Raw genomic sequence first — 10,611 nt, 5'->3', positions numbered from 1 at the left:
GTACAAGGTAATTAAAAACACTATCCAAATAGAGTCCTGAAAAAACTCAATCAGCTTGTAGAGGGCTAAGCCCAAAGCTTGCCTATAAGTTCGCAAGCAATAAATTTTGCTGGCAAGTATAATGATTTTATTGCTACCTTTATTCATACAGATACAGAATTATGATACTAGTGAAGGATAACAAGTCCAGTGAAAAAGAATCGTAACTCACATTAAAGAGACCACAAATATTTTTTTTCCTTTATGCCATGTATGGTACAAAACTTATAAATAGTCAAATCAAGATGACAAAAACCCATCCAGTCCATGTAAATTATGTGAGGATTGGAGTGATTCCAGACTCTTCTTGCCTCCAGAGAAGCTATTAGAGCCAATTTGGGGCTCTGATCATTGGCAATTCCTGTAGGGTGACAGCAACAAATTAACACTGATATCTAGGAAAGTCCCTGAAAGGAAGGACATAAAGGAGTCCCTCATTCCAAGCTGCCCCTTTACCACCTAGCCTGACTTTATTCCTGTGACTGCTCTCAATCTACCCTGGCTAACATAAATCTAAATCAAATAGTAGAATCTAATAAACCACACTTTAAAACCATCCCTTTAGGTCTCCTAGCTCTCACTCTCCTCACCCAGGTGATCATCCATAAGCCCCTCTTACAAAAATATTTTGGAGCCACCATTGTTGTAGTCTGAACTTTTGGGGGAAATATATGTCCCACCCCCACATAAAACATAACTATAGCTTTCATGTCTTGGCCTTTAACGTGGCCAACAAAAATTCCTCACCATGGCCTGCTTTTCTACTTAGCCTCTTCAAAGAGCTCACTAACTCTTGTGCTAAGTTGTCTATACACTCTTTCCTCATTTCTATTCCTGCGCTTCCCCATCACAGTCTGTCTTCTCTTATCAGAATGCTCTTCTCCTAGGCTCATCCCTAACATTTACATTCCATTCAGGTATCACTGCTCCATGGAAGTATTCACGGACACTGATCAGCTCACATTCCTTGATAACCTGCTCTTCCAATAGCTGGCAGTTTTCAGGGGGGTCATTACTGTGTGCCAGCATTCAGTATCCTCTCATTTCATCATCACATCAATCTTAAGTTACTATAATCGTTATCTCTACTCTTCAGAGGTGACGTCTCCAATCCCATAAGGCTAGTAAGAGGGAGCTGAGACTCTAATGCCTGTGTTCTCAAAACATCCATTCACAGCATCAATAAGGCAATTTACTTCCTGATCATAACATCTATCATAGGTTGGAGAAGGTTTTAATTTTTTTAAAAAATTGGTATTAACTGATCAACACTTATGCACATATAGTAGAAACATTCATCGGGTGTCAGGCAGGTGCAAGGGAAGAGGACAGGATGAGTATATTCACACCTAATGGGTGTGGTGGGCACTGTATGGGGGATGGACAGGCTTGAAGCTCTTGTTCAGGCATGACAAAGGCCATATATGTAACATAAATATTTGTATCACTGTAATATGCTGAAATAAAAAAGTAAAAATAAAATGAAATACAATTTTGCTGTGGTTATTGGTATAATAGTTTTATCCTAAACCATATACATAGCTCCATGAGGGTATTCGGCATTATGTCACTTTTTTTTTTTTACTATTTTAATCTCAGTGACAAGCATAGTACCTTGAATGTCCTAGACACTTTAGCAAATATTTATAAATTTTTTTGAATAATTTTACATCTTTATAATTAATTTTATTGATTTTCACAAATATCTATGATTATGAGATGAAGGAAACATGTATTATCTGTGTTTTTTGGAAAGCAGAGTAAAAGTTTTTGTGAGATGCACAGTTTATCTGATATTTGATCTGTGAACATCCCTGATTGCTAAACATGGTTCTGTGAGTCACTGCACTCATTTATCTCAGGCTTGGTGCTGGAGTTAGGTAGATTGCTTAACTATTTGCTTGTGCTATAAATCTTCGAAAAGACAGGTTCCAAGTGCCTAAGCCTTTTCTTTATATTTTTCTCCCTTTTTGCCCTTTAGCCTAGGCAGCTCTGAGCTGGATAGCTTCATATTGAGAATACTCATGACACGGGAGTCAGTTGTACAGCCATGAAGAGACACACTCATTTCAAGAAATGAGTTTCACTATAAGACATCAATCAGCAAATCCCATTGTTTCCCAATAGTCACTCATAGGTTCCAATCTCTAAAAATTTCCTACAACACACTGGCAAGATAGAAGGTGCTATTCCCAAGAAAATAAATTTAATTTGTTTTGTCAAAAACACAGAAGGCAAATAGGTGGACTGCAGGTCCAGTATAACCCACACACAAGCTTTGCTTAATATGTTCAATATTTTAAAACAATGGTGAACCCATTGAGATAGCTTTAAATGAAAGAAATACTACACACAAAATGAAAGAGTACGGCCGGGCGCGGTGGCTCACGCCTGTAATCCTAGCACTCTGGGAGGCCGAGGCGGGCGGATTGCTCAAGGTCAGGAGTTCAAAACCAGCCTGAGTGAGACCCCGTCTCTACCATAAAAATAGAAAGAAATTAATTGGCCAACTAATATATATAACATAAAAATTAGCCGGGCATGGTGGCTCGTGCCTGTAGTCCCAGCAACTCGGGAGGCTGAGGCAGGAGAATCGCTTGAGCCCAGGAGTTTGAGGTTGCTGTGAGCTAGGCTGACGCCACGGCACTCACTCTAGCCTAGGCAAGAAAGCAAGACTCTGTCTCAAAAAAAAAAAAAAAAAAAAAAAAAAAAAAAAAAAATGAAAGAGTAAACTGGATCTTCACTCTCTTTGGCAAAAACTGCTGGGTTTGAGGAGCCCTACTTCTTCAGAGAGAACTACTGCTACCAGGTAGGCACAGATCTCCACAACCCAACTTCCCTTGCTCACTATGTATTCCTAAATTCACAGGAAATGAACTGTGGCACCTGTCCCAGATTTTAAATATATCTCAAATTACATCGTCAGGGGTGACAGTCTACCTTGGGTTCTTGGTGTGCCCTGACCAGACACACCAAAGTGTCAAGTCCAGACTAGCATCCTGGTCTTCTGTCTCCTCCTTGGAAAACTCACCAGAAGGGCCAATGAAAAGGACTTACCTTAGGCAGAAAGCAGTTTCACACAAGCAGCTCTTTGTTGTAGAATGAAACTGGTCTGTCTCTATGAGCAGAGAAATACACACACTATCTGACTCTGACTCTCTTTCTCTCTCTGATACTCTTTCTTTCTTTCTTTCTTTCTTTCTTTCTTTCTTTCTTTCTTTCTTTCTTTCTTTCTTTCTTTCTTCTTTCTTTCTTTCTTTCTTTCTTTTTTCTTTCTTCTTTCTTTCTTTCTTTCTTTCTTTCTTTCTTTCTTTCTTTCTTTCTTTCTTTCTTTCTCTTTCTTTCTTTCTTTCCTTTTCTTTCTTCTCTCTCTCTCTGTCTCCCTCGTTTTCTTGAATTATTTCCTTTTATTTGCCCATTCTGAAGGTGGGTCTTGGGAGGTGTGGGATGTTATTAAATGATCAACAGGTGTCTTCAAAATTCCATCTGCGTATATACGAGCTCCCCTTAAGAAAGCCCTCCTGAAAGAGTGACCCACAATATGCTGATTCAAGCTAATGGCATAATAATTCTCTCAGATTATTCTAGGTCTTTTTCTAAAGCCTATATGCCTGAGCAGGGGAAATTCCAGATTGATAAGCATTCCCACCTTCACCAGGTGTAGGAGTTGCTTAAGATATGTTGCAGGGTGGGGCAACACCAAAATGGAGTGTCCGCCCTTATCTTTCTACCCAGATGGAGCAATTGCTCAAGACAGCGCTATAGCAGGGAACTCTTGTTCTGAAAAGAGCCAGAGATCATAACTATCTACCTAATATTATCACATGTATAAGCTAATACAAGGATATTAGTGAAAAACATAATTTCTCAAATCTTCTGAGAATAGTTTTAACTGCTAAAGAATTCTTAATATAAAGTATTTTTATGCATTTAATGAGTATAAGTATCTCTCCCACAATTATATAAGTCCTAATAGGACAAGAAATTTTGTCTGATTTGGTCATTCTTATATCCCTAGCATCTAGAGAGGCATCCGTCACAGACGGTTGATCCTCAGTAAATAACTTAGTTAAGTGTTTATGTTGAATGAATTGATGAGATGAATTAGGGTTGTTACATGGACACATGCAATAATAGTTACTGAGGTACTTCCTCAGTGCCAGATATTATTAATATTTAACAACTTATATGATTCATTAATTACTAACAATAACACTATAAGGTAGAAATTATCAGCAACCCTATTTGGCAGATGGCAAAACTGAGGCACAGTTAAGTTCCTTGCATGAAATCAGCAGTTAAAAAGTTAACTATGCTGACCTCAGAGTCTATGCTCTGACCTCAGAGTCTATCTCTATAATACAGTGTTCCTTAAAATCCAGCCATGTAAAGAGAAAGAGACTTAGATAAAAAACATTTTCATTCCAAAATCCAAAAGTACTTCGTAAGAATACATACCCTTCTTGTGTTTAGAGACATTCCAGAGTTTGGGTGAAGCAAAGTGGAAAAGAGCTAAGCAGCCTTAGTTCATCTCATACCCATTACAACGGCCACTATCAAAAGAATAAAAAATAACAAGTATTGGTGAGGATGCGAGGAAATTGGAACTCTTGTGCATTGTATGTGATAATGTCAAATGGTGCAGCTGCTATGGAAAACAATATAGTGCTTCCACACAAAATTAAAAATAAAATTACCCTACTACCTGGCAATTCAATTTCTGGGTATATATCTAAAATAATGGAAAGCACAGTCTCAAAGCCGTATTTGTACACTCACATTCATAGCAGCATTATTCACAATAGCCAAAAGGTGGGAGCAACCTGTGTTCATTGTTAGATGAATGGGTAAACAAAATGTTGTACATACATAAAATAGAATATTATTAAGCCTTAAAAAGAAAGGAATTGTGATCCATGCTACAACATAGATGAACCTTGAGGACATTATACTAAGAGAAATAAGTCAGTCACCGAAGGGCAAACACTGTGTGATTCAACTTATATGAGTTATCTGGAGTAGTCGAATTCATAGAGACAGAAAGCTGAATGCTGGTTTCCACAGACTAGTAGAAGGCAAAAATAAGAAACTATTTTGTAAATGGATATATAATTTTAGTTTTTCAAAATGAAGGATTTGTAGAGACGAATGGTGGTGACTAATATTTCTTAATTATAAAATGTGTAGGTGCAATCATTATTTCTCAATCTGTAAACTCATCCTGCTTAAAAACATAGGGCTGCCTTGCCTGCTGTTTCACTTGTACACCCAACACCAGTGTGAGAAGCCATGGCTGGTGAGTCTTTTTCCACTCTAAGGGGAGAGGTCTTGGAGAGGAATTAGTTTGGGAAAGGATTGCCTTTCTCATTAGGCTTGGTGAAGATTTATGTGAACATCTTTGAGGGAGAGGGGGGAAGGGCGAAGGGAAGAAGCTCAGCCAGGCTTTCGCTGCATTTTTGAAGGAAAAATAAGGCCAGAAATACCCTGGGACTCTATTGGTTTCTGCTATGGCTTTGCTAGTCTCATTTGAATTTCAAGAGGTATGAGTCAGGTGAGGGTGAGAATGGGTACAAGATGGGTTCTGGCAGCTATTGCTCTCAAATGGAACAGGCTGTCAAACCTGGTTCAGACTTCAAGAAGTCAGGGTGTGTTACAGGAGAATGAATTCTGATTTTCAGGAGGTTCACAGAAAAATCATGAAATTAAGTGTGCTAAGTCACTCAGTGACCACATGTAGGTAATGCTAGGATCAGAAAGAATTATGTCAAGTAGATACCTCAAGCGCCAAAGGTATGACACCATTTCTTAAGACTAATGTACCCTGTGAAGAAGAAAGTTTGGGTGGGAAAAACTAAAATGGTTGCTTCTCTGCTAGTGAATTGCTGTGTTCATTATTAGCGGAATCTTTGTGTTTCTAATAGACAAAATCCTGAGGCAGAAGAGGAATTTGTTTATCCATTCAGTGGGTGAGGGTACAATAAATGCCTTGCTGGATGACCTATTAGAGGATGGAGTCATTAGCCAGGAGGAGATGTACAAAGTGAGATATGAAAACTGCACAGTCATGGATAAGGCTCGAGTCTTGATTGACCTTGTTATTGGAAAAGGACACCGAGCTTGCCTAAAATTTATCAAGCATATCCGTGATGAAGACCCTGAACTTGCATGGAAATTGTATTTGCCCTCAGGTAAGGTTGTATTGTTCAATCAAATGTCCAACTAGTCCCTGTATCATGAGCTCCATTACGATTAACTTTATTTTTAGAATAGGCTTCCTATCATCTCAGCCTCAGCCTCCATTCCTGTATGTGTGGTCCTAGTGTATGTCCCTTGTTACTTTTCTCTCAGTATTCTCTGTGACCACAAGTCATCTCCATTTTATGTCCATAGTAGTTCATTATTGTAGTTTATCAGAAGAGTCTAGTCTTCATTCAGAATCCTTTGATGTCTCTAGGGAGCAGTGTGCAACATAGTTCTTCTTGGAGCCTGACAAGCCCATGTATTTTTTGGAAGAGAAGACATAAGCTCCTTTCTTGCCTACCTCTCTGCTCTTACCCTGTCTCCCTATTAAGTGTTTTTCCGAATATATAGTGATGATGGAATTGTCAGAGTACAAACTGAATATGTACGTAAAATTAAATGTGCACTAAATAATTACATTTGCATTAAATTACACATGGGTTCTATGTGCTAGTCAACTCCTTTGCTTTTTCTTTTGTGTAATATGCTCAATTAGTATCTGCGTGGTGCCAATCTACAGGCCATTCTCTGCCGTTTATCCCAGTTTATTTCCAGTACTCCTAAGAGCCAGATTAAATGATGATATGGGAGTTGAACCATTCCTCTAACCCTTTGCTCTCTCCACAGAGTGAAGACGAGCTCTCTTCCGGTCTATGAACACATCCCAAACGTGTTTCAGAAAGAGAAAAAAATAAAATGTTGATTCCATCAAAGCTGATTAATGTCATCAAGTGTCTATCACTTTGTTATATTGCTTGTTTTTTGTCCTTCCCTTCCATCCAACCAAGGCTAATTAAATAACACTGAAGGCCATGATGATTGTTATATAATTGAGAAAGTCCCTCCCCTTTTCCTTTGCTTTTTGTTTAGTTCCCTTGCAATCCTATAGACACATATACAGCCCACATTTTTCCTTTGTTTACCTGTAGTTTGCTATGATGGCAACAGTATAAAGTCCTCCTACAGAGGTTTAAACACCACTGCTTCATTTTAATGCTGTCATGTAGTTTCTCAGAGCCAGGTCTATGATAATTATCAATATAATAAACAAACCTTCTTTGCTGAGAATCCAATAGAGAAAACCCATGGACAGATTCTGGCAATACTCTATTGCTAGAATGAAGCTTCCCCCCAAAAAGCTCTGGTAATAAACATAGCCTTTCAAGTCCAAATGGTCAATGTGAAGCAAGATATGGCTTGCTGCCTAAAGAATGTAAATTTGTGGGGTCAATATAGCATCATGGCACACCCTGTCTTTGTACCCTTCAGAGCAGGAAAATAATCACTATTTCTGCTTACACTGTCTTGTTCTTGAGTGTAGTATTAAATAATGGAGTATGATCTTCTGGAAGCCTCAGGAGGGTTTCTAATCTGTTAGCTTTTGCCACTTTTTAAAATTTCTAGCCTATGTTGTAGTGAAGGATGGTGTGTCAGGAACTAAAACCAAAACATTCACTGGACTCTTCAGGTTTGTGCACTTTTGATGACATCTTTATGAAGCTAAAATGGTTCCCTTTGTAAAAATTGTCAGTCATAAATTCTGGGAAAAATCATTATAGGTTGAGACCAAACACAGTGAGTGAGGATTTTCAATGTTTTTCTCTGTAGAGGAGGTATGTGCCACTGACAGGACGTTTTATTGGAGATACCAGAAACTGGGGTCAGGAGTCTTTTCATGTGTAATCAGATGGTTTCTTTGAAGAAATTTGCTTTGAGGGAATCATACGTGGAGGGTAGTTTGGCTGTATCCTCACTGCTCACAGGTTTGAGGTCTACACATGTTAGTTATAAGCTCTATAATCATTTGGAGAATATTTTAACCTTTCTGAGGCACAGTTTCCTCATATGTAAAAGGTAATTAAAAACACTATCCACATAGAGTCCTTGAAAGAACTCAATCAGTTTGTAGAGGGCTAAGCCCAAAGCTTGCCAATAAGTTAGCAAGCACTACATTTTTTCTGGAAAGTATGATGATTTTATTGCTACCTTTATTCACAGAGACACGGAATCATGATATCCATGAAGGATAACAAGTACAGGGGAAAGAATCATAACTCACATTACAGAGATCACAAATATTTTTTCTTGAACAAAGTATAGTACAAAACTTATAAATATAATCAAATCAAGATGGGAAAAACCCGCCCAGTCCATGTAAATTTTGTGATTTTTGGAGTGACTCCAGCGTCTCCTTGCCTTCAGAGAAGCTATTAGAGCCAATTTGGGGCTCTGATCATTTGCAATTCCTATTGGGCGGCAGCAGCAAATTAGCAGTGATATCTAGGAAAGTCCCTGAAAGGAAGGACATAAAGGAGTCCCTCATTCCAAGCTGCCACTTTACTACCTAACCCGACTTGATTCCTGCAGCCCAGAAGTAGCTCAACACAGACTGCTGTCAATCTACCCTGGCTAACATACATCTAAAACAAATTGTAGAATCTAAGAAAACACAGTTCAAAACAATTCCTTTAGGTCTCCTGAATTCTACTCCCCTCAACCAGGTGATCATCCATATGCCCCTCTTACAAAAATATTGTGGAGCCACCATGGTTGTAATCTGACCCTTTGGGGGAAATACATGTCACACCCCCACCTAAAACATAAATAGCTTTCATGTCTTGGCCCTTCAACATGGCCAACACAAGTTTCTCTCCATGGTCTGGTTATCTACTTATCCCTCTCAAAGAATTAACTAACCCTTGTGCTAAGTCCTCTATCTACATTCTTCCCTCATTTCCATTCTGAATTTCCTCCATCACACACTATCTTCTCTTATCAAAATGCTCTTCTCCTCAACACATCCCTAATGTTTACATTCCATTCAGGCATCACTGCTCCATGGAAGTATTCGCAGACACTGATCAGCTTACATTCCTCTGATCACCTGCTCTTCCAATAGCTGGTAGTTTTCAGGGGGGTCTTCACTGTGTGCCAGTGTTCAGTATCCTCTCATTTCATCATCCCATCATTCTAAGTTACTACAATCATTATCTCCACTCTTCAGAGTTGACTTTACCAATCCCTTAAGACTAGTAAGAGGGAGCTGAGACTCTAATGCCTGTGTTCTCAAACCATCCATTCACAGCATCAATAAGGCAATTTACTTCCTGATCATAACATCTATCATAGGTTAGAGGTGGTTTTATTTTTTTAAAAAAATTGGTATTGACTGATCAACACTTATATGTACATATAGTAGAAACATTAATAGCATGTCTGGCAGGTGGGAGGGGAGAGGATAGGATGGGTATATTCACACCTAATGGGTGGGTGCACACCTTAGGGGGATGTACACTCTTAAAGGTCTGACTCAGGTGGAGCAAAGGCAATATATGTAACCTAACCATTTTTACCACTCTAATATGGTGAAATTAAAAAGTAAAAATAAAATTATATAAAATTTTGCTGTGGCTATTTGTATCATATTTTTATCCTAAAACAGATATATAGCTCTATGAGGGCATTGGGCATTGTGTTATTTTATTTATTTATTTATTTTACTATTTTAATCTCAGTGACAAGAATAATACTTCCAATGTCCTAGATGCCTTAACAATTATTAAAATATTTTGAATAATTTTTACATCTTTGTAATTAATTTTGTTGATTTTCACAAATATCTATGATTCTGAGATGAAGGAGACATTTGTTTTAATTGGCTTTTTGGGTAAGCAGAGTAAAAGTCTTTGTGAGTTGCACAATTTCTCTGATATCTGATCTCTAAATATCCCTGATCTCTAAACATTGTTCTGTGAGTCATTTCACTCATTTATCTCAGGCTTGGTGCTGGAGCTATATACCCTATGGTTAGGTGAAAACAAGTGGATTGCTTAACTATTTGCTTGTGCTACAAATCTTTGAAAAGACAGGTTCCCAGTGCCTAAGACTTTTCTTTATATTTTCCCCCCTTTTTTGCCCTTTAGCCTAGGCAGCTTTGAGCTGGACAGCTTCATATTGAAAATACTCATAACACGGGAGTCAGTTGTACAGCCATGAGGAGACATGCCCATTTCAAGAAATGAGTTTCATTATAAGACATCAATCAGCAAATCCCATTGTTTCCCGATAGTCACTCATAGGTTACGACGATCTCTAAAATTTCCTACAACACACTGCCAAGATAGAAGGTGCTATTGTATTCCCAAGAATATAAATTCAGTTTGTTTTGCCAAGAACACAGAAGGCAAATAGGTGGACTGCAGGTCCCGGGTAACCCACACACATCTTTGCTAAATATGCTCAGTATTTTAAAACAATGGTGAACTCGTTGAAGATAGCTTTAAATGAAAGAAATACTACACACAAAATGAAAGAGAAAACTGGATCTTCGCT

The 10,611-nt window shown here is 38.3% G+C and overlaps 1 protein-coding gene across 1 annotated transcript; it reads left to right on the top strand.

Moving 5' to 3' along the window:
* Positions 1–5,613: 5,613 nt before the first annotated feature.
* LOC105862460 (caspase recruitment domain-containing protein 18-like) lies at positions 5,614–10,275 on the top strand. Its single transcript, XM_076001412.1, has 4 exons — positions 5,614–5,684; positions 5,938–6,227; positions 7,684–7,747; positions 10,203–10,275. Exons 1-4 carry the CDS (start codon positions 5,614–5,616, stop codon positions 10,273–10,275), a joined length of 498 nt encoding a protein of 165 aa, XP_075857527.1.
* Positions 10,276–10,611: the final 336 nt, after the last annotated feature.

Source organism: Microcebus murinus, chromosome 4 (assembly GCF_040939455.1).
Source record: "Microcebus murinus isolate Inina chromosome 4, M.murinus_Inina_mat1.0, whole genome shotgun sequence".
NCBI classification, from domain to species: domain Eukaryota; kingdom Metazoa; phylum Chordata; class Mammalia; order Primates; family Cheirogaleidae; genus Microcebus; species Microcebus murinus.
Note: the sequence above shows the minus strand (reverse complement) of the source record. Positions and strands in the feature narration are given on the sequence as shown.

What these genes read in the sequence shown, in the direction of transcription:
- LOC105862460 (XM_076001412.1), top strand. Translation starts at nt 5,614, where the DNA reads ATGGGTTCTGGCAGCTATTGCTCTCAAATGGAACAGGCTGTCAAACCT. An exon ending in TCAGACTTCAAGAAGTCAGG is followed by an intron (nt 5,685 to 5,937) that starts GTGTGTTACAGG and finishes GTTCATTATTAG; the next exon opens with CGGAATCTTTGTGTTTCTAA. An exon ending in ACATTCACTGGACTCTTCAG is followed by an intron (nt 7,748 to 10,202) that starts GTTTGTGCACTT and finishes TTTGCCCTTTAG; the next exon opens with CCTAGGCAGCTTTGAGCTGG.